The sequence below is a fragment of the Geotrypetes seraphini genome, chromosome 6, assembly GCF_902459505.1.
Source record: "Geotrypetes seraphini chromosome 6, aGeoSer1.1, whole genome shotgun sequence".
NCBI classification, from domain to species: Eukaryota; Metazoa; Chordata; class Amphibia; order Gymnophiona; family Dermophiidae; genus Geotrypetes; species Geotrypetes seraphini.
The window spans coordinates 13,142,086-13,169,228 of record NC_047089.1 but is presented as its reverse complement, the minus strand read 5'-3'; the positions used below and the strand labels follow the sequence as shown (position 1 = coordinate 13,169,228).

The 27,143-nt window shown below is 43.6% G+C and overlaps 1 protein-coding gene across 1 annotated transcript in view; it reads right to left on the bottom strand.

Annotated features, from left to right (window-relative positions):
- Positions 1-2,035: 2,035 nt before the first annotated feature.
- KLHL35 (kelch like family member 35) overlaps positions 2,036-27,143 on the bottom strand; it is a 37,120-nt gene continuing 12,012 nt past the window's right edge. The window contains exons 5-7 of the mRNA XM_033949972.1: positions 24,689-24,877; positions 9,032-9,220; positions 2,036-2,764 (exon numbers count right to left, since the gene is read on the bottom strand). Coding sequence (XP_033805863.1) covers positions 2,576-2,764; positions 9,032-9,220; positions 24,689-24,877 — 567 coding nt within the window. The 3' untranslated portion in view covers positions 2,036-2,575. The remainder of the gene's footprint in view (positions 2,765-9,031; positions 9,221-24,688; positions 24,878-27,143) is intronic.

Here is a 27,143-nt window from a genome sequence, read left to right as displayed (position 1 = left end):
TTTGTAGGGAATACAAAATATCCATAGCACTAAGGCTCCAGATTTTCTTGTAAACAATTATTGGTCAATTTAATGGAAATGGAGAGTCAGGGTTTACACTTCCCCCTCCGTATTTGCAGGGTTAGGGGCACAGCCGGCCTGCGAATATTAAAAAACTGTGAATAATATTTGGGCTGGTTCTGCCCCTAACCCCTACTTCCCCTGGCTATTTTAAGCCCTGGATGTAGTATTTTTTAAGTTTTTTGAGTATCTGCTTGTCAGTTCATAACAGTTAGTGACTTCCCCCCCCCCCCCCGTCCTTTTTTTTTTTTTTTTTACAAAACCACATAAGAGGTTTGTAGCACCAGTTGGCACACTGAATGCTGTGCGCTGCTCCGACAGTCAAAGAGGTCCTATGAGTGTCACAGCAGCGCAGAGTATTCAGCGTGCCAGCCGGCGCTAAAAACCTTTTGCGTGATTTTGTAAAAGTGTGGGGGGCAGGGGGAGTAGAACTCGCGGGGCCGAGATGGGAAAATAAGTTCCGGCGAGAACGGGGAAAAATTTGTCCCCGTGTCATTCTCTACTCTGGTTAATAATAATAACAGTTTATATACCGCAGTACCGTGAAGTTCTATGCGGTTTACAAAAGATTCAGCAAAGGTACAAATTGATTGACTGTAAGAGGGGAGGAAGAAAGAGGGTTAATAGGACAGAAAATCCATTTTTGAGGAGAGAGTGATCAATAGAACAAGTTAATCGCTATAGAGGGGAGAGAGAAGAGAGGATCAGTTGTCTGGATACTTTAGGAACAGGTGTGTTTTCAGACGTTTCCTAAATTCCTCATAAGTAGTGGGCGAAAGCAATTGTTCTAGGACTTTACCCCATGATGATGCTGGTTAATGATGTTTGTGTGGGCTGTTTTCTGTGTGTATTTCCCATGGTCTTATAGACCGCCTAAAATTCAATTTAGGCAATGTGCAAAGCCTCAGGTTGCCTGTCCGTATTCTAGGGATGAAAGGCTGCTCTGTGTCCAAACTGAAGAAGCCGATAAGAGTAATTTATGAAAAAAAAGTCTTCATCATCCTCGGCTCTAAGCAACAATTATCTAAATACAGCTATCCTCCGGCCACCGAGCTACAGGGTAGCAACATTTGAGGTTGTGAAGATCCGTATCCTTTGACAACCATCTAATCTAAGTTTTTAGAACCTTGTGGAGGTTTCTAAGATGGTCAGCTGAGATGAACATAGGCATCCACCAGCTCAGAATGACCACTTTTTCAAAAATGATACTAATCTTGATCATGTTTCAAAATAAGCCTCTCTCTAGTAACACAAGTAATGCCATAAGAACATAAGAACAGCCATGCTGGGTCAGACCAATGGTCCATCAAGCCCAGTAGCCCGTTCTCACAGTGGCCAATCCAGGTCCCTAGTACCTGGCCAAAACCCAAGGAGTAACAACATTCCATGCAACCAATCCAGGGCAAGCAGAGGCCTCCCCCATGTCTTTCTCAATAATAGACTATGGACATTTCCTCCAGGAACATGTCCAAACCTTTCTTAAAACCAGCTATGCTATCTGCTCTTACCATATCCTCTGGCAACACGTTCCAGAGCTTAACTATTTTCTGAGTGAAAAAAAATTTTCCTTCTATTTGTTTTAAAAATATTTCCCTGTTTTAAAAATATTTCCAAATATTTGTCATTCGATCCACTTGTACCCGTTCTACTCCACTCCGGATTTTGTAGACTTCAATCCTATCTCCCCTCAGCTGAAGAGCCCTAACTGTTTTAGTCTTTCCTCAAGAGTAGGGTTGCAGGATTTTCAAATTGGGAAATCCAGACCCCTAGAATTGCCCCCAGGCCCACCAAGTTCCACTCATCCCTGCCCTGTAACGCTCTAATTCCACCCCCTGCCCTACCTCCTGTTGCCTGCTCTTGTCTGTTAGGGAAGAAATCCACGCTTCCCCCCCCCCCCCCCCCCGCCCGACACGATTTGAGGAGGCTTTTCAAAACCCAGACAATGTATCCCCTGGACATAGCCTCAAAAGGAGAATATGTCCGGGGCAGTCCGGAGTCTGGTAACCCTAGTCATGACCCTCTTTCCACATGATTTTGTGGCAGTGGCATAGTGAGGGAGGGAGGCAGTGGGGGGAGGGGGTGGCACCTGACATTGCTGCATCATGTGCCCTCCTCCTTTTCCCCAATGCTCGCGTGCCCCCTCCATGACCAGCAAGTAACGTCAGAAGGGGGCCGAGGCCAGCGCCACCAGGAGGTGGAAGACGCTGCTTGCGTTGGCAAACGTTGGGGGTGGAGAGGAGAGATGACGGCGCCCAGGGTGGTCCGCACTCCACCCTTACTACGCCACTGCATGGCGGCCAATTTGAATTTCAGAAAAGAACCGTACCGCTTTTGCCGCAACAGAGCGGGCTGGCTACCATGTCTCTCTCTGCAATAAACCCTGAGGTAGATCTAAAAGAATTGGCGAAAGGATCGGTGGCGTGAGAGATCGCATCGCCACGTTAATAGCAGTTCAGCGTCCGCAATCATCCCGAGGAAGGGATCGGGGTTAACTGTTGACGCCGCGGGACACCCGTCATCTGCTGGAATAGTGAAGGATAGTGGCGCAGCCATGGTAACTGGTGCAGCGCTGCAAAGGGGGGTCTTCCTCCAGCTTCCCGGTCAGGGGATCAAAGGTGAAAGCTTTATCCGTGCCTTCTCCATTCTCATCCCTTCCGCCCAGGATGTAGACCTTTCCTCCGCACACCGTCACGCCAGAGCTCTCCTGCGGAAAATTTTGCAAAAGTACAGTCATCAAATGTGGCACCTGTACATAACATTCAAACAAAAACGATGGAACACTGGTGATGTGCACTTATCTTAATAGTATTTTCTAAATTAAGAATGATAAAAAATTACATGGAATTGAATCATTAGTTGCTGGTCATTCAATGCTCAGGGGCGGAAAATTTCATGGCGACACCAGAAAGTATTTCTTCACAGAGAGAGTGGTTGATCATTGGAACAAGCTTCCAATGCAGGTGATCGAGGCAGACAGCGTGCCAGACTTTAAGAATAAATGGGATATCCATGTGGGATCCCTACGAGGGTCAAGATAAGGAAATTGGGTCATTAGGGCATAGACAGGGGGTGGGTAAGCAGGGTGGGCAGACTTGATGGGCTGGAGCCCTTTTCTGCCCTCATCTTCTATGTTTCTATGATGGGTCATTTGGCCTTTATCTGCCATCATGTTTCTATGTTTCTATAATCAGAAAGTTCTATGACCTCACAATGCAGGTGTAAAGAGCCTTAGCCTATAGGAAGAGGAGATGCAAATGCTAAGAGCCTTAGCCAGTAGGGAGAGGAGGAGAGAGTGGCTGCTGCAGACACCAGAAAGTATTTCTTCACAGAGAGAGTGGTTGATCATTGGAACAAGCTTCCAGTGCAGGTGATCGAGGCAGACAGCGTGCCAGACTTTAAGAATAAATGGGATACCCATGTGGGATCCCTACGAGGGTCAAGATAAGGAAATTGGGTCATTAGGGCATAGACAGGGGGTGGGTAAGCAGAGTGGGCAGACTTGATGGGCTGTAGCCCTTTTCTGCCGTCATCTTCTATGTTTCTATGATGGGTCATTTGGCCTTTATCTGCCATCATGTTTCTATAATCAGAAAGTTCTATGACATCACAATGCAGGTGTAAAGAGCCTTAGCCTATAGGAAGAGGAGATGCAAATGTTAAGAGCCTTAGCCAATAGGGAGAGGAGGAGAGAGTGGCTGCTGCAGACACCAGAAAGTATTTCTTCACAGAGAGAGTGGTTGATCATTGGAACAAGCTTCCAGTGCAGGTGATCGAGGCAGACAGCGTGCCAGACTTTAAGAATAAATGGGATATCCATGTGGGATCCCTACGAGGGTCAAAATAAGGAAATTGGGTCATTAGGGCATAGACAGGGGGTGGGTAAGCAGAGTGGGCAGACTTGATGGGCTGTAGCCCTTTTCTGCCGTCATCTTCTATGTTTCTATGATGGGTCATTTGGCCTTTATCTGCCATCATGTTTCTATAATCAGAAAGTTCTATGACATCACAATGCAGGTGTAAAGAGCCTTAGCCTATAGGAAGAGGAGATGCAAATGTTAAGAGCCTTAGCCAATAGGGAGAGGAGGAGAGAGTGGCTGCTGCAGACACCAGAAAGTATTTCTTCACAGAGAGAGTGGTTGATCATTGGAACAAGCTTCCAGTGCAGGTGATCGAGGCAGACAGCGTGCCAGACTTTAAGAATAAATGGGATACCCACGTGGGATCCCTACAAGGGTCAAGATAAGGAAATTGGGTCATTAGGGCATAGACAGGGGGTGGGTAAGCAGAGTGGGCAGACTTGATGGGCTGTAGCCCTTTTCTGCCGTCATCTTCTATGTTTCTATGTTTCATTGTTTCTATAAAGAAGAAAATATTGATAGAAAATTGATATATATTACATTATTCATCTAAATATTTATCACGAAAGCAAATTCTAAAAATTCATTTAAAAAATATTACATTCAAGGGTTTTTGACCTGTGATGATACCCAACCCCGAAATAGTTGTGACTTTATTGATCACACTTTAGGGGTATTTTGAGGTCTTTTTTCCCTTGATTTAAATCACATTATACACATCACCAGTGTTCCATCGTTTTTGTTTGATTATATGCAATTATTTGGACACTATATCTTGTTTTCCATTTCCTTATTCACCTGTACATAACATTACATAAGTCTTTATTTATATACCGCAAAAGCCTTTCGGTTTGAGGCGGTTTACAGGAAAAATGGCTGAGGAGAGTCAGCGAGCTACATCAACGGAGAAAGGACTGAAAATGGTATAGATCGCAGAGAGGACGTTTAAGCAGGATTTGATAGGAGGGAGACAGATAAAGAGGTGTTTATAGATTTAGAGCAGCAACGTGGAGTAGAATGTCAATGGGTCGGGAGTCTTTTCGTGGTATGTTCTAAAGCAGTGGTCTCAAACTCGTGGTCCAGGGGCCCCATGCGGCCCGCCAGATACTATTTTGCGGCCCACGGTCTGTACCAGTGCTGCCCGCTCTTTGCAAAGTCCTCCGGCTTCCCCCCCCGTGTCTCCTGCTCTTACTTTCAGATCATTACCGCAGCCTGCAGAGAGGATTGCCGGTGCAGTAGCGAACTTTGCAGGCTGCCGTCGTCCTCCGCAGCACCTTCCCTCTGCAGCGATCCTGCCCCTGAGGTCAGAAGAGGGGCGGTACTATGGTAGAGGGAATGTGCTGCGGAGACCGATGGCAGCCTGCGAGGAATGCTACAGCACCGGTGATCCTCTCTACAGGCTGTGATAATTAGCTGAAACTAAGACCGGGAGATCAGGGGGGAAGCTAGAGGATGCTGCAAAGAAGGGGGGAACATGCAGGCCTTCGGGGGTGGGGTAAGATTTATAAACTATAAAGACTTTTACCTCATGCAAAATTGCCATTTCTTTAATAAGACATTAACTCTTTTTTTCTGAGGCCCTCCAAATACCTACAAATCCCAAATATGGTCCTGCAAAGGGTTTGAGTTGGAGACCACTGGCTTAACTGTAACCATGACATCCTGTTTGTCTTTGGGAAGCAGAGTTGAGATTGTGATGTCATAATGCCTCATTCCACCAATAAGAGCCAATCTCATCAGTGATGTCACAATAGCTTGATTGTCCTGTTCTCCCCTCTGCCCTCCAACCCAGCCAGCTGATTAACCCTTCCCCTTAACTCAGTGGTCTCAAACTCGCAGCCCGCCAGGTACTATTTTGAGGCCCTCAGTATGTTTATCATAATCACAAAAGTAAAATAAAAGTTTCTTGGTCAAGGTTTCTTGGTCAAGGTTTGAAGGCTCTGTTCCCTCTTAGCTGAGGGGGAGTCCTTCCACTGCATTGCTGTCACTTCAGGGGTGGGGGTAGTTGCAGTGCTTTCAATTGCTAGGGCCAGGTAGCACTATAGAAATAAACAGCATTATTAGCAAAGGGTTCCCCCAGCCTCATTACTGAACATGTGATAGTGAAATAGCACCACCTACTGGCAGGATTGTAGATGGAGAACTGCTCAGTTCATTAGAGCAATGTCCCGCAAACTTTAGAAATATGACGGCAGATAAAGGCCAAATGGCCCATCCAGTCTGCCCATCCGCAGTAACCATTATCTCTTCCTCTCTCTAACAGATCCCACGTGCCTATCTCAGGGTTTCTTCAATTCAGACACAGTCTCTGTTTCCACCACCTCTTCCGGGAGACTGTTCTACGCATCTACCACCCTTTCCGTAAAAAAGTATTTCCTCAGATTACTCTGGAACCTATCACCTCTTAACTTCATCCTATGCCCTCTCGTTGCAGAGTTTCCTTTCAAATGAAAGAGACTCAACTCATGCGCATTTACATTACGTAGGTATTTAAACGTCTCTATCATATCTCCCCTCTCCCGCCTTTCCTCCAAAGTCTACAGATTGAGATCTTGAAGTCTGCCCCATACGCCTTATCATGAAGACCACACATCATTTTGGTAGCCTTCCTCTGGTCTGACTCCATCCTTTTTATATCTTTTTTGAAGGTGTAGCCTCCAGAATTGTACACAATATTCTAAATGAGGTCTCACCAGAGTCTTCTACAGAGGCATCAATACCTCCTTTTTCCTACAGGTCATACCTCTCCCTATGCACCTTAGCATCCTTCTAGCTTTTGTCGTCACCTTGTCAACCTGTTTGGACACCTTAAGATCATCACCTACAATCACACCCAAGCCCCGCTCTTCCGTCATGCACATAAGTTCTTCACCCCCCTAATCTGTACCATTCCCTTAGGTTTTTGCAGCCCAAATGCAAGACCTTGAATTTCTTAGCATTGAATTGTAGCTGCCAAATTTCAGACCATTCTTCAAGCTTCGCCAGGTCATTCTTCATGTTATTCACACCATCCGGCGTGTCTACTCTATTGTTGATTTTGGTGTCATCCGCAAAGAGGCAAATCTTACCCTACAACCCTTCAGCATTATCATTTATAACAATGTTAAAAAGAACAGGCCCAGAAACAGAACCTTGAGGCACACCACTGGTAACATCCCTTTGCTCAGAGCGATCTCCATTGATCACTACCCTCTATCACCTTCCACTCAATCAGTTCCTGACCCAGCCCGTCACTTTGGGACCCATCCCGAGGGCACTCAGTTTATTTATTAGACGTCTGTGTGGAACACTGTCAAAGGCTTTGCTAAAATCTAAATACACCACATCTATCGCACATCCTCTCTCCAATTCAGTCAAAGAAATTGATCAGATTTGTCTGACAAGACCTACCTCTAGTGAATCCATGTTGCTGCTGGTCCTGTAATCCATAGGATTCCAGAACCTTCACCATTCTCTGTTTTAAAAGCATTTCCATTAATTTGCTTACCACCGAAGTCAGGCTTACCGGCCTGTAATTCCCTACTTCTTCCTTATTTCCACTTTTGTGGAGAGGGACCACATCTGACCTTCTCCAGTCCTCCGATACCACTCCTGACTCTAGAGACTCATTGAAAAGGTCAGTCAGCAGAGCCACCAGAACTTCCCTAAGTTCCTTCAGCACCCTCGGATGTACACCATCCAGCCCCATCGCCTTGTCTACCTTTATTCTAGCTAACTCCTCACGAACACAACCCTCTGAAAATCGATGAGTCTACCACTCCTCAATCCTTATTCATGTTTGTATTCTGTGGTCCTGCTCCAGGCGCATCAGCTATGAACACAGAATAGAAATATTTGTTAAGCAATTCAGCCTTTTCTTTATCAGCTTCTACATATTCCTCCCCTTCACCTTTGAGTCTCAAAATGCTACTTTCGCACTTCTTCCTTTCACTAATATATTAAAAAAAATTTCATGTCTTCCCGTTTTACCATGCCAGCTATTTTTTCTTCCATTTGCATTTTTGCTTTCCTGACTACATGACCAGTCTCTCTTAACTTTTCCAGATATTTTTGCCTGTCTTCCTCTTTCTGTGATCTTTTGTATTTTATGAAAGCTAACCTCTTATTCCTTACCTTCTCAGCTACTGCTTTTGAGAACCAAGTAGTCATTCCCCTAGATCAGGCTTTCTCATCCAGTACTTGGGATACATCAAGTCCCATTGGGTTTTCAGGATATCCACAATGAATCTGCATGAGATATGCATACCAAGGAGGCAGTGCATGCCAATCTATCTCTCTCTTGCATATTCATTGTGGATATCCTGAACTCGATGGGACTTGGTATGTCCCGAGGACTAACTTGAGGAGATCAAGTGAAGGACATCCCACATTGCCTTTTTTGGCTTTCTGCATTAGTGCTGCTTTGGCCAGTAGATTAACACAGAGGGGAAATCTCAGCAGGAGTGAAGAGTATAAGCTCAATATCGTGCAAATGTCTCTTTTCATGATTCAGCATAGATCTCATGCTTATGCGACAGTATTGAAAAGTTCTCAGCCCAACCAACTTCCTAAATTCTGAGCGTTATTTTGGTAAGTGCCAATTTGCAGAAACAAAATTCTATGTTTTTTGACATGTTTTGATTGAACCGTATCCACGTCATTCTCTTCTCGGTTGGGCTGAGAACTTTTCACCACGCCCTGGTAGTGTGAAGACTTTCAGTGTCTGGTAACCAGAGCTGGTATTATGATGTCATAATGCCTCATTCGACCAATAAGAGCCAACCTCATCAGTGATGTCACAATGGCTTGACTATCCTATACTTGGCTCACTTTTATTACATACGAGGAGGTGCAGACAAGTTCTCAGCCCAACCCTCCAACTTCCTAAATTCTGAGCATTATTTGCCACTGTAGCTGAAAAGAGTGTTACTGTTTTTTGTTAAGTGCCAATTTGCAGAAGCGAAATTCTCTGTTTTGACATTTCTTCAGGTCATTGATTGAACCATATCCACGTCATTCTCATCTTGGTTGGGCTGAGAACTTTTCGGCACCCCCTCATACATCTACATTTTCAGATACGAGTTTATTACCTGCTACATTCAAGAAATGTGGCTGGATCAGACACTATCCCTTACCAGAAGCCCAGGAAGCGTGGCAACTTCCATCCAGATGTCCTCGGTGGGACTGTAACTGAAGATTTTGTTCAGCAGTCCTCCCGTAACGTAAATGGTATTGTCCAGGGAGACGCCATTAATGCACCTCTGGCAGAAAGGGGCTGAAGCCACAAATGTCCACACGTTCTCTTTAGGGTCAAAGCACTGGACCTTTGAGAAAGGACAACTAGTGGTTATAAAACAAACATCAAGACATATTTTTAAAAGACTAGGTCTCGAAGCATCTTGCTACAAAGTCCTTGTTTATGATAAGTAACAAAAAATGCTCACCTATGGTCTCAAGAAATCGGATCCCGTAAGCCAGTGGTCTCAAACTCAAACCCTTTGCGGGGCCACATTTTGGATTTGTAGGTACTTGGAGGGCCGCAGAAAAAAAATAGTTAATGTCTTTAAAGAAATGACAATTTTGCATGAGGTTAAACTCTATAGTTTATAAAACTTTCCTTTAACAGTTTTACCTTATGCAAAATTGTCATTTCTTTAATAAGACATTAACTATTTTTTCTGCGGCCCTCCAAGTACTCTATTTTTTCTGCAGCACTCACATTTAAAGTTTAATATCTTTTCTTTCTCAAAACTGGCACATTTCTATTACTAAATTGAAAATAAAATCATTTTTCTACCTTTGTTTGGTAATTTCATCAGTCTCTGGTTGCACTTTATTCTTCTGACTGTGCATCCAATATTTCTTCCCTTCTTTCAGCCTCCTGTATGCTTCCTCTCCTCCAGACCTCATTCCCTTCCCCAACTTTTTCTTTCTTTTTCTATGTCTGTCTTTCTCTGATTCCTTGTCCCATTTTTTGTTTTGTTTCTGGCTCCCCCCCCCCCTTCTTTCATTTTTCCTTCTGGCTCCCTGTCTTTTTTCCTTCTGGCTCCCTGCCCCCCCCCCCCTTCTTTCTTTCTTCCTTCCAGCCCTCCCCCATGCCACCGCCGCCGGGGAATAGGCTGCTGCTGCTGCTGGCGCCATCAGGAACAGGCCGAGATCTCCAAGGGGCCGACCAACTCTCGCTGCCCGACGTCAATTCTAACGTCGGAAAGGACGTTCCGGGCAGCCAGGCAGCGATTGGCTAGCCAGAACGTCCTCTCGACGTCAGAATTGAGGTCGGGCGGCGAGAGAAGCAGGGAGATCAAAGGGCATGGTGCCGGCGGTGAGAAGGGAAGGGAAGCAGTTGGGCACCCCTGCTAGACGAGCCGCGAGCCGCACTCTATGAAGAATAGTGGAGGGTGACCAGTTGTGCGGACCGCCCCCCCCCCCCCCTTGGTACGCCACTGGAGCAGCAGCGTGTCTGGCCGGCTCATTCCATTCAAAGCTGCGGGTGGCGGCTCCTTGCGAGATCCGCGCTTGCGTCTGAAGCCTCTCTGATGTTGTGATGTCAGAGAGGCTTCCGATGCAGGAGCGAATAGCGCAAGGAGCCGCCAACCCGCGGCTTTGAACGGAACGAACCGGCCAGACCCGCTGCTGCTCCAAAAGGAAGGAATTATCCAGTCCAGACCGCGGGCCGCAAATAAAACTTGGAGAGCCACATGTGGCCCATGGAAGCAAGGGTTATTTTTACTTCAAAACCATAACAGGTTCATCCCCAATCTATCTCATCATTTCGACTTTCCAGGCACAACTTTTACAAGAAGTTTCTACTTGTTCGCTTTCCCATTCTTGAAGGGCTATATCTACAAGAGATTCCTCGATACAACATTATCATTCCAAGCAGGCAAATGGAATAAATGTTTAACCAACTTTATCTCCAACGCTCTTTCTTACCAAACATTTAGGAAGTCAATCAAAACTTATCTCTTTGACAAATTTCTCTGACTCCATTTCTACCATGATGCACTTCTAAAACACTTCCAGGAAAAACTGATTAATCTTACCATGCTAATGTAATTTTGGAAAGTTTTTTGTAATATCGCAGTTCGACTGATTTTTGGGCTGAAGAAATGGGAACACATAAGCCCCTACTATCAAAAACTCCATTGGTTGTCCTTGGAGGTGCGAATCCTCTTTAAGTTCTCTTGTCTGTGTTATAAATCGATATTTGGTCTGGCCCCCAATTTAATCTGGCAAGTTCTATCAGGCCCACACGAAGAATACATCTGTTCACCTATCCGACAATAAAGGCCTGTCACTACAAAAGACTCTTGGACAGAACTCTGGCCTTCCAGGCAGGCAAATGGAACGATTGGCTGAGTAACGTTATCACGCTCTCCTCATCCCACTTCAGTTTTAGAAAATTGATAAAAACGAGTTTGTTCAACCAATTTCTAAACTAAGAATTTTCATAGCTCTGTTCATTCAACCAGTAACCTTAAGAACTATATAGCTTTCCACTTCTTTCATTATGTAAGATTGTATTGATGACTTGAACCTAACGGATGTAGCGGTATATAAGAAATAAATTACATTACATTACATTGATTGTGACCTCTTCGCTGATTGTCCAGCGCTTCTTGTTGTAAACTGCCTCGAACTTCCATGGCTTTGGCGGTATATAAGAATAAAATGATTATTATTATAAAATTATTATACAGTCTCTTCCTCTGAAAACCGCTTTGTGGTATTGCAGTATATAAAAATTAAGGACTCCTTTTACTAAGGTGCGATAAGGCCTTAAGGCACGGAATAGTGCGTGCTAGACCTTCACGCCAGCATTGATCTGGCGTTATTCTAGAAGCATACCGCGTGGTGTAGCGCGTGGTAATTTTGTGCGTGCGCTAAAAACGCTAGTGCACTTTAGTAAAAGGAACCCTAAGTTGTTATTATTATTATTTATTCAAGGGCATCTAGGTTTGGGAGAGGAGATGGCATATAGGCAGTTGCTTAGAAAGGGGTGTTTTGGGGTTGGTTTGTTTGGTTGTTTTTTTTTTAATTCAATTTTCTATACCGTTCTCCCAGGGGAGCTCAGAACTGTTTACATGAATTTATTCAGATACTCAAGCATTTTTCCCTCTCACAGTCTATCTAATGTACCAGGGGCAATGGGGGGATTAAGTGACTTGCCAGGGTCACAAGGAGCAGCATGGGATTTGAACCCACAACTTCAGGGTGCTGAGGCTGTCGCTTTAACCACTGCACCACTCTAGAAATCAAAATGTAGTAAAAGTGAGCCAAGTAAAGGACAATGAAGCCATTGTGACATCACTGATGAGGTTGGCTCTTATTGGTGGAATGAGGCATTATGACATCACAATCCCAGCTCTGGTTATCAGAGGCTGAAATCTTTCACACTATGGTTTACATGAATTTATTTAGGTACTCAAGCATTTTTCCCTGTCTGCCCTGGTGGGCTCAAACTCTATCTAATATACCTGGAGCAATGGGGGGATTAAGTGACTTGCCAGGGTCACAAGGAGCAGCGTGGATTTGAACCCACAACTCCAGGGTGCTGAGGCTGTAGGTTTAACCACTGCACCATTCTAGAAATCAAGATGTAGTAAAAGTGAGCTAAGTAAAGGCCAATCAAGCCATTGTGACATCACTGATGAGGTTGGTTCTTATTGGTGGAATGAGGCATTATGACATCACAAAACCAGCTGTGGTTATCAGAGGCTGAAACACTTCACACTATTTACTCAATTTTCTATACCGTTCTCCCAGGGGAGCTCAGAACGGTTGACATGAATTTATTCAGGTAATCAAGCATTTTCCTTGTGTCTATTATGCACAATGAATCGCATTCAGTAAATGGCATTCAAAATTTGAGCATCGGAAAAAAAAAAAATCAGGGCCAGTGTTATTCTATAAAGGACATTCCGAGTTGAGCACCCTTTATAGAATAGCGCATCGGGCAAATTTGGGCACCAGAACTAATGCCTGCTGAAACCAGGTGTAATTCACAGCACCCAATTTGGGTGTCTATCTACATTATTCTATAAACACTGCACGAAGATTTCCGGAAAGACTAGAAGGGTTAGGGCTCTTCAGCTTGAAAAAGAGACGTCTCAGGGGAGATATGATTGACATCCACAAAATCCTGAGTGGAGCAGAACGGGTACAAGTGGATCGATTTTTCACTCCGTCAAAAATGACAAAGACTGGGGGACGCTCGATGAAGTTACAGGGAAATACTTTTAAAACCAATAGGAGGAAATATTTTTTCCTCCTTTTGTTCTTCCCCTTAAGTGTTCTTTTTCTCTCTATCAGTTATATTTCCAATCCCTTCTTCCCTTTTGTTCCCGTTTGTCATTGTCCTTAAAAATATTGTCTTTTCCCTTGGTTTGTTTTTGCTTATTTTAATTGGCACATTGTTATGGCATTTTTTGTACACCGCCTTGAAGATTCGAGTGGGCGGCATCATAAATTATAAATAAATTGGAAACTGGAAACTTGAGAATAGTTAAGCTCTGGAACGCGTTGCCAGGGGATGTGGTAAGAGTGGTTAACATAGCTGAGTTTAAAAAAGATTTGGACAAGTTCCTGGAGGAAAAGTCCAGAGTCTGCTACTGAGACAGACATGGGGGAAGCCACTGCTTGTCTCTGAGATCAGTAGCTTTGAATCTTGCTGTTCTTTGGAATTATGGAATGTTGACACTCTTTGGAATTCCAGAACCCTGCTACTCTTTGGGGTTCTAGAACATTGCTACTATTTTGGATTCTAGAATGCTGCTACTATTTGGGTTTTTGCCAGGTACTTGTGACCTGGATTGGCCACCATGAAGCCCGGATACTGGGCTAGATGGCCATTGGTCTGACCCAGTAAAGGCTGTTCTTATAAATGCCCCTTCTTCGCCCAGCCTAAGTCCCTCCCATGGCCTTGCCTCCTATTGGGATGAGCCCTATGGGATTTGGGCGCACAGTAGAGAATGACACGGTGACAAAATTCATCACCGTTCCCGTCCCCACGGATCACCGCGTGAAACCATCTTCATGTCATTCTTTAAGGAGAGAGGGAAGAATCAGAGTATGACTGGGCACAACCACTGACCACAAGCTTTGCTTTGAAGAATGCTGAGATTGAGTAGCAACATTCCAGAGCAGATATTGTGATGTCATAATGCCTCATTCCACCAGTGTCTAAGAGCCAATCACATCGGTGATGTCACAATGGCTTCATTATCCTTGGCTCCCATAAGAATCAGAGTATGAATGGCCACAACCACTGACCCGCAAGCTTTGCTTTGAAGAATGCTGGTGTAGAAGGACCGAGGTTGAAACAGACACTACAGAATGACAGTCTCTGGTATCCAGAGCAGATATTGTGATGTCATAATGCCTCATTCCACCAGTGCCTAAGAGCCAATCACATCAGTGATGTCACAATGGCTTCAATATCCTTGGCTCCCATAAGAATCAGAGTATGAATGGCCACAACCACTGATCCGCAAGCTTTGCTTTGAAGAATGCTGGTGTAGAAGGACTGAGGCTAAAATAGACACTAGAAAATGACATGGGATTATTTCCCGTGGTTATCCGCGATGAATTTTGTCACCGTGTAATTCTCTATTGCACAGCTTCATAGAAAAGCACATGATAGGGTATGGTAAATTTCCATGAGATGGCGCCACAGTCCATGAAGTTATCGATGCTGTCACTTTGTATTTTACAGAGTTTGACAAAACCTAATTTTCTGACAGAATGAAAAAAAAAAAAAAAAAAAAATGGGAACTCACTGGACTAAGCATATAGTCCTTGATGGATGATAACTAGTTTAAAAAATTTTTTATTTACACTTCTCCCTCCGTATTCGCTGTGATAGGGGATTAACAGAACCGCAAATAACTTTTTCACATGTTATTCATGGTTTTCTATTAAAAACCATCGTGAATAGGGTGAAACCGCGAATAACATGGTGGGAGACCTGGCCTGTTCCTGAAGGAGAGGCAAAACACGGTGAAGAAAGTGCCGGGAATCAGCGATTTCTCTATGCAAGCTGAAGTAATTGAGGGGGAGAGGAGCCGGCATGCTAAAACCCGTGAATAATCGAAACCGCGAATAAGGAGGGAGAAGTGTATTCAGTTTTCTATACTATTCTCCCCAGGAAGCTCAGAACAGTTTTACATGAATATATGCAGGTACTCAAGCAATTCCAAGTTTCCAAGTTTATTAAATAGTTTGATTTATCGCCTATTCAAAATTCTAGGCGATGTACAAATTGTTCAAAAATTTAGGTAACATCATTTAAACATACAATAATTTGGGTAAGAAAAGTAAACTTATTTAAATAGATATAAATACATTTAGGTGAGATATTTCTACGTATAATCATAAAACAAAAGGGAAGTTATTTAATGGTTACATTCATTGTTAAGTTCAATAATTCAAGGGAAATACATTAGGAAGGGAGACACTGATGATTACCAAAGAAAATTAGATTGGCAATGCAGAAGATTTTAGTCATTAAAAGCATCTGTAAATAGAAAACTTTTAAGTTTGGTCTTAAATCTTTCTAGGTTTTTTTCTTGTCTTAAATAGAGTGGGAGATCATTCCAGGACTGAGGTCAATTTTCCCTGTCTGTCCTGGTGGACTCGCAATCTGTCTAACGCACTGGAGGCAATGGGGGAATTAGGGCCCAAATTCTATAATCAGCACTAATTGAAATTTAGGCGCCTATAAAGAAAGAGCAATTGTGTAATAAGGCGCCTCTAAAAAATTTAGCCGGCCTTCAAAAAAATAGGCGCTATTTACGTTAGGCGTGGGCGTGGCTACGTGTTAGGCGCCTTGTTGCAGAATCGCTGCTCTTAAGCGTGCTTAAGCGCTCGTATGGCCGCCTAACTTTTAGTTGTGCCTAGAGCGGGGGTCTATTTATTGGGCGTCTCCACAAAAGGTGCCGCTCTGCGCGATTCACTAATCATCAGCCAATTGTACTTGAATCACGCTGAACAGTGCCTATCGGCGCCTAACTTTTGGGCGCTTCTTATAGAATTTTCCCCGAAGTGACTTGGCCAGGGTCACAAGGAGCAGCGTGGGATTTGAACCCACAACCTCAGGGTGCTGAGGCTGTAGCTTTCACCACTGCGCCACTCTAGAAATCAAAATGTAGTAGAGGTGAGCCAAGTATAGGACAATGAAGCCATTGTGACATCACTGATGAGGTTGGCTCTTATTGGTGGAATGAGGCATTATGACATCACAATACCAGCTCTGGTTATCAGAGGCTGAAGCTTTTCACACTATTTATTTATTCAATTTTCTATACTGTTCTCTCAGGTGAGCTCTGAACGGTTTACATGAGTTTATTCAGTTATTCAAGCATTTTCCGTCTGTCCTGGTGGGATTACAATCTATCTAATGTACCTGGGGCAATGGGGGAATTAAGTGACTTGCCCAGGGTCACAAAGAGCAGTGTGGGATTTGAACCCACAACCTCAGGGTGCTGAGGCCGTAGCTCTAACCACTGCACCGCATTCTCCTCCAAAACAATATTAAAAGTGAGCCAAGTATAGAACAATGAAGCCACTGTGACATCACTGATGAGGTTGGCTCTTATTGGTGGAATGAGGCATTATGACATCAGGGAAAGGGATTGGGACTTGTATACCCCCTTTATTTAGTTTTGCAACTTCATACTGGTAATGTAAACATTTTTCCCTGTCTGTCCCAGTGGACTCACAATGTATCTAATGTATCTGGGGCATTCGAGGATTAAGCGACTTGCCCAGGGTCACAGGGAGCAGTGTGGGATTTGACCCCACAACCTCAGAGTGCTGAGGTCGCAGCTCTAACCACTGCACCGCATTCTCCTCCAAAACAATATTAAAAGTGAGCCAAGTATAGAACAATGAAGCCATTGTGACATCACTGATGAGGTTGGCTCTTATTGGTGGAATGAGGCATTATGACATCAGGGAAAGAGATTGCAACCGCATACAGGTAATGTAAACATTTTTCCCTGTCTGTCCCAGTGGACTCACAATGTATCTAATGTACCTGGGGCATTCGAGGATTAAGCGACTTGCCCAGGGTCACAGGGAGCAGTGTGGGATTTGACCCCACAACCTCAGAGTGCTGAGGTCGTAGCTCTAACCACTGCACCACACTCTCCTCCAATGCAATATTAGAAGTGAGCCAAGTATAGAACAATGAAGCCATTGTGACATCACTGATGAGGTTGGCTCTTATTGGTGGAATGAGGCATTATGACATCACAATACCAGCTCTGGTTATCAGAGACTGAAGCTTTCCACACTGTTTATTCAGAGTGCTGAGGTTATAGTTTTAACCACTGCGCCACACACTCTCCTACACTATTGTTTAAGGGCTCCTTTTACTAAGCCGCGTTAGGGTATTAACGTGTGGAATAGCGCGCGCCAAATTGCCACACGCACTTTACGCTAATGCCAGCATTGAGCTGGCGTTAGTTCTAGCTGCGTAGCGTGGGTTTAGCGTGCGCCAAAAAGGAGCCCTAAGTTGCTTTTTTTTTTTTTTTATTATCAAACTTTTCAAAACACCCTCATAGCAAGCTACGCAATGAATCACCTCAATAGTTGATCGTTAGCTCCCAAATATTTTTGCTTATTAACTCGTTATACGCACATCTAGTTTCAAGTTCAAGTTTCAAGTTTATTAATTTTTAATATACCGACCATCAACTGGTATCTAGCCGGTTTACAATAAAATGATAAAATAAGAATAGGAGAAATGCTTATAAATAGTAATACTTATAAGAAAGAGGGGATGTATACATAGAGGACATTTAACAGTAACAAACATGATGGTGAGGTTAGAAAAGAGGGGAGGGGAGTAAGAGCACATTATTAGTGGTGAAAAAAAAAAGGGTAGAAGGGAAAAGGAAAGAAAAAAGGGGGAAAACATTAGGGATGGGATTGCTTCTTAAAAGCGGTTGGCTAATTTGATGATGAAGGGTTCAAGAGCAATGAAATGCAAGTGAAATAGGAAAATTTTTAGTTTTGTCTTGAATTTATCGATTCGTTTTTCATGACGAAGTTGGGATGGTAGAGTGTTCCATAGAATTGGAGCGACTACAGAGAAATTAGATTTCCTGGTATAGAAGAATTCCTTGATTGAGGGGATGGACAGTAGATTCTGATCTGCGGATCTGAGAGTCCAAGAAGAGCATAAAGGGATAAGAAGTTTGTCTAGGAAAGGTGGTTGACAGGAAGATTTGATTTTGAAGACCAACATGAGTGTTTTGTAGGTCATACGGTGAGTGATAGTGAGCTAATGGGCTTCCTTCAGGGGAGGGATGACATGATCATATTTCCCTAACTTATAAATACGTTTTAATGTGTTTTTTCTGGGCCAATGAAAAGCAACAAGCAAAAAACAAAAGGAACTGACCCCATAATATGCACAAAGAAGAAAATCCAGAGAAAACCAAAAAAACTCTGTGGAGTGACGATGTTCCCAAATGGACTTTATTTGAAAGTATCAAAGTTCCAAAGGTACACTAAAATCATCCACATAAAATAATTCCATCCACATAAAAGTAAATCATCCACATAAGAGCCTTAAAGGACCTAGTCCGCTAGGGATACAGGACCCAACACGGTCTGCGTTTCGACAAAAAGTCTTCTGCAGGTTCACCACACAATTGTTTCCCTGAAGAAGACTTTTTGTCGAAACGCGGACCGTGTTGGGTCCTGTATCCCTAGCGGACTAGGTCCTTTAAGGCTCTTATGTGGATGATTTATTTTTATGTGAATGGAATTATTTTATGTGGATGATTTTAGTGTACCTTTGGAACTTTGATACTTTCAAATAAAGTCCATTTGGGAACATCATCACTCCACAGAGTTTTTTTGGGTTTTTCTGGGCCAACATGGTGGCTTGCTAACTCTGCTGCCAATCTTTTTGCCTATCCAAGGATCACGGATTGCAAATACAGGTCTTTTCTGGATAGAACTTTGACGTTTCAAGCTAGCAAACAGCAGACCTGGCTAGACAATTACATCAACGGAGCCAGGTTGACCTACAGTGCATTTCGGAAAAAAATTAAGACAGCACTGTTCGATAGAATTATCTCCTAATCAGTTACCATTTCTAAAATGATTAACACCATGCTGATAACTTGAGAAATATGTGTATTTTTACTAATTGTATTCTGTAATTCACTGACTGTCCAACTCTCTTCACTGTAAACCGCCTAGAAGTCGTAAGATTGTGGCGGTATAGAAAAAATAAAGTTATTATTATTATTATATACCGCCATGTGAAAGGAAGGTCTCCAGTTCAGTTCCTGGGTCGGGTCAGCGGTTCCCTCAGGTTGGCCAGGGATACTGTGGAGGCAGGAATCTGTGTCTGATGGGAGACGAGTTCTAATAATCAGGTATTGGTGATAAAACTATAAATGGAGACAGCCCAATCTACCTAAAGGACCGCCTCATCCAAACCACCTCTACCAGGCATAGAAAAACACCCCCCCCCATTCACTTACCCCCCAATCAAAGAAGTAAAACGGAAAAAACTATACAACGGACTACTGGCCACTCAGGCAGCGAAGATAGACAACCAAGTCTCCAACCTATTGACAACAACCCCAGACTACAAGATGTTCAGAAAGGAAATAAAAACTATACTCTTCAAGAAATCTCTTAATAAAGCTTAATACCATGATAAAGCTTAACCCCCCCTCTTACCATCCCCTCCCTAACATAGTAACATAGTAACATAGTAGATGACGGCAGATAAAGACCCGAATGGTCCATCCAGTCTGCCCAACCTGATTCAATTTAAATTTTTTTTTTTTTTTCTTAGCTATTTCTGGGCGAGAGTCCAAAGCTTTACCCGGTACTGTGCTTGGGTTCCAACTGCCGAAATCTCTGTTAAGACTTACTCCAGCCCATCTACACCCTCCCAGCCATTGAAGCCCTCCCCTGCCCATCCTCCTCCAAACGGCCATACATAGACGCAGACCGTACAAGTCTGCCCCAGATCCTACTTTTCCCTCTCTTGGAAACCTTCTCTGATCTAACGTTGTAACCCTTCTTTTTGTAATCCGCTTTGAACCGAAAGGTAATGGCGGAATAGAAATCTGTAATGTAATGTAATGTATTCAGAGGCCAGATTAAGGGGCCATTCCATTAAGACCCTGTACCATCCCACAGCAGAGAATTGTCACTTTGGGGGGTTTGGGGATTCTAAACAGAGGAAAAACCCCTGGCTTGTTGTGAATGAAAGTCCCTGACAGGACGGCCCAACGGTTCAGCTTTGGTTCAATGTATTCATGGCTTTCTGTAGGACGAGCCCAACTTTGATGGTTTCTGTGGCGACAACAAGCAATATATCAAAATGTTTACACACTGCCTACTTCTTTCCAGAGAAACCACTGAAGCAGTACACAATGGAACAGTATCACCAAATCACTGTCCCCACCCACACCCCCAATTATTCACATATAAAACATGAATCATCAAAATACCACTCTTTCCCTCCAATGTCCCATAACGCAAATTCCTTTTTCAGCCTTTCCTGATCTCCCACTCTCACCAGAGTTGGAACCGAGTGTAGTGCTAAAATGAGAATATCCAAATTCACACTCCTAGAGGTCTTTTTTTTTTTTTTTTTTGCTCGACTGTATTTGTACGGCCTTTAATGGTTGAGTGATTGTTCCAGCAACACCCTTGAAGCGGTATGTTTACTATTTTTGTTGCATATTTTCCGTCCAGATCGATTTCATTTTTTCACATTTACATTGTTTTGATTCCATTCGATGAAGTAACAGGGAAATACGTTTAAAACCAATAGGAGGAATTTTTTTCCCCTCAGAGAATAGTTAAGCTCTGAAACGCCTTGAAAGAGGATGGGGTAAGAGTGGATAGCGTAGCTGGTTTTAAGAAAGGTTTGGACAAGTTCCTGGAGGAAAAGTCCATAGCCTGTTATTGAGAAAGACACGGGGCAAGCCACTGCTTGCCCTGGATCGGTAGCATGGAATGTTGCTACTCTTTGGGGTTTTAGAATTTTGTTACTCTCTGGGATTCCAGAATCTTGCTATTCTTTGGGATTCTGTATGGAATGTTGCTACTCTTTGGGATTCTAGAATCTTCTTACTCTCTGGGATTCCGGAATCTTGCTATTCTTTGAGATTCTGTATGGAATGTTGGTACTCTTTGGGGTTTTAGAATTTTGTTACTCTCTGGGATTCCAGAATCTTGCTATTCTTTGGGATTCTGTATGGAATGTTGCTACTCTTTGGGATTCTAGAATCTTCTTACTCTCTGGGATTCCAGAATCTTGCTATTCTTTGAGATTCTGTATGGAATGTTGCTACTCTTTGGGGTTTTAGAATTTTGTTACTCTCTGGGATTCCAGAATCTTGCTATTCTTTGGGATTCTGTATGGAATGTTGCTACTCTTTGGGATTCTAGAATCTTCTTACTCTCTGGGATTCCAGAATCTTGCTATTCTTTGAGATTCTGTATGGAATGTTGCTACTCTTTGGGATTCTAGAATCTTCTTACTCTCTGGGATTCTGGAATCTTGCTATTCTTTGAGATTCTGTATGGAATGTTGCTACTCTCTGGGATTCTAGAATCTTGTTACTCTCTGGGATTCCGGAATCTTGCTATTCTTTGAGATTCTGTATGGAATGTTGGTACTCTTTGGGGTTTTAGAATTTTGTTACTCTCTGGGATTCCGGAATCTTGCTATTCTTTGAGATTCTGTATGGAATGTTGCTACTCTCTGGGATTCTAGAATCTTGTTACTCTCTGGGATTCCGGAATCTTGCTATTCTTTGGGATTCTGTATGGAATGTTGCTACTCTTTGGGATTCTAGAATCTTCTTACTCTCTGGGATTCCAGAATCTTGCTATTCTTTGAGATTCTGTATGGAATGTTGCTACTCTTTGGGATTCTAGAATCTTCTTACTCTCTGGGATTCTGGAATCTTGCTATTCTTTGAGATTCTGTATGGAATGTTGCTACTCTCTGGGATTCTAGAATCTTCTTACTCTCTGGGATTCCAGAATCTTGATATTCTTTGGGATTCTGTATGGAATGCTGCTACTCTTTGGGTTTTGGCCAGGTAGTAGTGACCTGGATTGGCCACCGTGAGGACGGGCTACTGGGCTTGATGGACCATTGGTCTGACCCAGTAAGGCTATTCTTATGTTCTTCCCATATTGGAATCTTTGGCCCAGATTCTCTTAACAGCGCCATTGGCGGCTGCCTTGAAAGCGGCCGCCGATCGCATGCCAATCGTGCAACAGCGCCATTTAGAGAATAGCGTCTCCGGCAAAGGCAGGTACCAGAAACGTAGGCCAGGGTTTTCAAGGCCTAAACTTCTGGCGCCTAACTTTGACGCAAATCGTGCTTACGTAGCTGCTTTACAGCACCTAATAACACTTCCAGCATTGGCCACGCTGACAGGGGTGTTAGGCGCTGTAAAGCGCCTATGTCGGCGCAATTCTGGCGCCTTGAAAATGATTTCAACACGTCTTTTAAACGGTATCTTTCACTTCACTTGGGCGCAGGTACAGCGTCTACCGACGCCTAGGTTAAGGCGCTTTTCATGAAATATGGGCCTTTGTGCTTATCCCACACCCTCGTGAATTCTGTTACCTTTTCCATCCTTACCACCTTCTGAAAGAAAGAATTCCAAGCAAACACCACCCTCTCCGTGAAAAAGCACTTCCTGACATTAATTAGGAAAAGCAGACGTTTTCCTTTAGCTATGAAGGCTAGAAATATCCGCCCCTTTCCATGCCCACTTTGCAAATATGCTTGTATTTACACGGTTCATAGACAATTACACGCAAGACCAATGCGCGTAGTCAAATATGCGCAGACATTTGCACGCAGGACAATTGAGTGCAGGACAGTTGCGTTCAGCTGCAGATGTGCATGACAAAAACAGGAGAAACGCATGGGAATGGGTGCAGATATATGTTTGCTCACAGGCAAAAAAAAGATTGTTTTTGATCTTTTTTTCTCCGACTTCAGTTACTCCGTCATAATCACCAGGACCATACTATGTTATAGTTATGTTCTGTGCGATTCGCCTACTGGTGTCCCTCTCCAAGTTTATTCATTTTTTGTTATACTGTCTATCCCAAGTATCTGGATGGTTTACAATAAATAAAAACAGTAAAAGTTAAAAAGAAAAAAATATATATAGTCTTAAAAAAATTAGGGAGGGAGAAAACAGACTAGACGAATAGAAAACAGGTGGGGAAGCGGGGAAGGGAAGTAAAGTTACAATTAAATTAAGGTAGACAGAGGTAAGGGGAGGGATCTCTTCTGTTTATCATCTTAAAGTAGGAAAGTGTTAATCCATATCGAAAGCGTCTTGAAGTAGGAAGGTTTTGGGGGGGTTTTCTTGAAAATATTTCTTACAATGTTACAAAATACAAAGTAAAGATATGGACATATCATTTTTTTTAATTGAAAATTGAAGTAGGAAGGTTTTAAGTATGGATTTGAATGACGATAACGAAGACTCTTGTCTGAGTTCTTTAGGCTTTGAGTTCCATAATGTTGGGGCCATGACAGAGAAAATTAATTTCCGTGTAGAGTCTAAACTAAACTAAACTAAACCTTAGGTTTGTATACCGCGCCATCTCCACAAGCGTAGAGCTCGGCACAGTTTACAGGGTTAGAGTCATAGAAGATTTCACATACGGAAGAGATTACGAGAAGATTTTGTGAGTTAGATCATAAAGTTCTAGAAGAGGAATAGGGAATTGTATATTTGTCGATGAAAATGGGAGAATTTGTAAATCTGGCTTGAAAAGTGAGGAGGAGCAGCTTGAAGGTGATCCGATGGGAGATGGGTAGCCAGTGTGCTTTTTGGAATAAAGGGGTTATTTTTTTTGCTTTATGGATAAGCTTAATGGCCGTGTTTTGAAGAATTTGATGTCTGTGGATCTCTTTTTGTGTCGAGCCTTGGTATAATGAGTTGCAATAGTCGAGCTGAGAAATAACAAGAGAATGAATAAGAATGTTTAGAGAAGGGAGGTCTAGAAGTACCACCAATGAGAAGAGATGTTGGCCTGGGAGCTATTTCTTTGTGCCTCTGTATTTGCACTTTGTGCGGCTACACTATTCACACAGCACTGGTGATCACGGAACACAAAACCCCACATAGTTAAGCAGTCTTGGTCACAGAAACATAGAAACATAATGGTAGATAAAGGCCAAATGGCCCATCCAGTCTACCCATCCGCAGCATCCACTATCTCCTCCTCTCCCTAACAGATCCCATGTGCCTGTCCCACACTATCTTGAATTCAGACACAGTCTTCGTCTTCACCACCTTTACTGGGAGACTATTCCATGCGTCTACCACTCTTTCTGTAAAAATGTATTTCCTTAGATTACTCCTGAGCCTGTCGCCTCTTAACTTCATCCTATGCATCTCATTCTGGGGTTTTCCTTCATTTGAAAACAGACTCATCTCCTGTACATTAAAGTCATGGAGATATTTAAACGTCTCTATCATATCCCCTCTCTCCTACCTTACTTCCAGAGTGTACATATTGAGTTCTCTAAGTCTGTCCCCATACACTAGTCAATTTTGTAGCAACCCTCTTTTTGAAGGTGGGGTCTCCAAAATTGCACTCAGTATTCCAAATAGGACCTCACCAGAGATTTAAGACCAATGTTCCATCAAGCCCAGTAGCCCGTTCTCACGGTGGCCAATCGGCCTTGAGTAAGAGTCTGCAGCAACTTTGGGCGCAAACTTAGCACACTGAATTCCCTCGGCGTTCTCACATGTTATACCAACCTTGTCTGTGTTTGCGTAATCATCCAGAGCACCTCCGATCACGTAGAGTTTATTCATGCACGCCACCACAGCTGCTGAGCTCACACTTTCCAACATGGGAGGGATGAATGTCCAGTTGTTGCAAAAGAAATCATAGCATTCTACTGTAGACAACCTCTGAAAACCATCAAACCCACCAACAGCATAGAGCTGTAAAGAGAAAGAAAGAGACCAGTAAAACCATGGTGATATTATACAGCTACTTCAAGATGGGGTTACCAGATGACCAAATTTAACTGGACATGTCTTCTTTGTAGAGGACTGTCCAGGTGTCCATCCGGGTTATGAAAAGCGTTGAGCTCGGAACCGCGTCTGGAGGGTCTCTGTGCACGCACGGTTGAGAAATGATGATGTAACGCACATTCGCGCTTGGGTGTGATGTCATGGTGTCTCTACCAAGCATGCGCAGAGACCCTCCAGGCACGACCCTGAAGAGACGAGGATAGTGTGGAGCCTGGGTTGAGGGGCAGAACAGGGCAGGTCCACAAGTCTTCTTTGGAAGCTTCGTACCATCAAGAAGTATTTTGATGAAGCCTCTTTTCGGTTGTTGGTGCAATCTTCCATTTTAAGTATTCTGGACTACTGTAACATTGTATATGTAGGGGCTTATATGAAAATTCTAAAGAGATTAAGGGTAGTCCAGAATACTGATGTTCACCTCATTTTTGGTTTAAAAAAATGGGAGCATATCACCCCTTTGTTTTGGTTTTTTTTTTTTTTTTTTTAATGTGTTTATTGAGAATGGCAAACAGTCCAAACACTCAGTTACAATCAACAATCTGCATTGGCTGCCGATGGAGTCTAGAACAGTGTTCTTCAACCTTTTTACACCCGTGGACCGGCAGAAATAAAAGAATTATTTTGTGGACCGGCAAACTACTAAGACCGAAATAAAAAAACACATTTTCGCCTCGTCTCCGCAAGCTCGGTCCCCACAAACCATCTGATCCCATCTGCACAAGCCTCAGTTATGATTTTATATTGAACGTATTTTATTAAAGTATAAAAAGAAACAATATTCTGTACAATTGTCATTTTATAAATATAAATATTCAGAGCAAGGATCAACAAAACCCCTGTCTCCCCTCCCCTTCCACATATATCCCCTCTACTATCAAGAAAACTGAACAAGCCAAATTATTACAGAATGCTACACAGAAATATCATGCTAACAAAATACTGCAGTCACACATAATAGGAATAGTGTTAGGCTTTGCAAGTACCCAGTTATGTCTCTAGCAGGATATATATTTCAAATCTGATATATTGTAATGACAAAATAGAAATAAAATGATTTTTTTCTACCTTTTGTGGTCTCTGCTTTCATCTTCTTTCCACTCTTCCTTCCAGCGTCTGCCCGTTCCATCCACTGTCTGGCCTCTCCCCCTTCCATATGTATCTGACTTTTTTCTATGCCCCTCTCCCCTTTCCATCCAGCCTGTGCCTCCTCTCTCCTTTTTACATCATTCATTCCAGCTTCACTGCTTTCTTCATTTTTATCTCTCCTACACCAGATCTAGCATCTTTATCCCTCTCTCATTTCTCTGCTGACCCCCTTTCCAGCATCAATCTCTCTCTACTTTCTCATTCCTGTCTCTCCCCTTTCCCTCCTCTAATCTCCCTGCCAGCTGTTTCCTTCCTTTTTTCCTTCTCCCTTCCCTCCTCCCCCCTATCTAACAGTAGCTCTCTTCCCATCCCTTTCCCTCTTCCCCTCCCAGCAGCATCTCTCTTTCTACCTCCCTCCAGGTGCAGTAGCAGCTCTCCCTTTATCCAGGAGCTTCCCAGCCTCCAACAGTGGCGTCCTCTCCTTCCAGCAGCTCTCAGTACTTGCCTGCAGCAGTGATTTCCTTAGGCAGCCTTGGGTCTGTTGCCACCCCCCCCCCCCCCCCGAGGAAAGGGGAAGTTGCCAAAGTAAATTACTGCCCTGGTAAGTACAGAGGAGACAGCCACTGTTGAAGGCTCCCCATGATCTTACTCCTGCTGTGCCCTGCACATTTGCGACCCCCCCTCCCAAGCCGGCAAAACCAGCTTTGTACTGCAGGCCCTGCTGCCCAAGACAAGCCGGAGGCTCCTACCTGCCGCATCCTGTACATGGGCAGACTCTCAGCACAGACGCTGCTGATGGCCCCAATCCACAAGCTGACACCCCCCGCGCACGCTGACCATCTCCCTTCTACTTGTACCTTCCCCGCGGCCCTCTTCGGCGACTCGGCAGGGGCAGCGATCAAGATAGGCTGCCGACATCGGGAATTCCCTCTCTGAGTCCCGCCTATTTTGTTTCAACTTCCTGTTTCCGCATAGGCGAGACTCACAGAGGGAATGCCCGACGTCGGCAGCCTGTCTTGATCGCCCGAGGCTGGGAGGAACAGAAGATTTCCGCGAACACCACCAGGGTAGGAAATTTAATGGCGTCCAT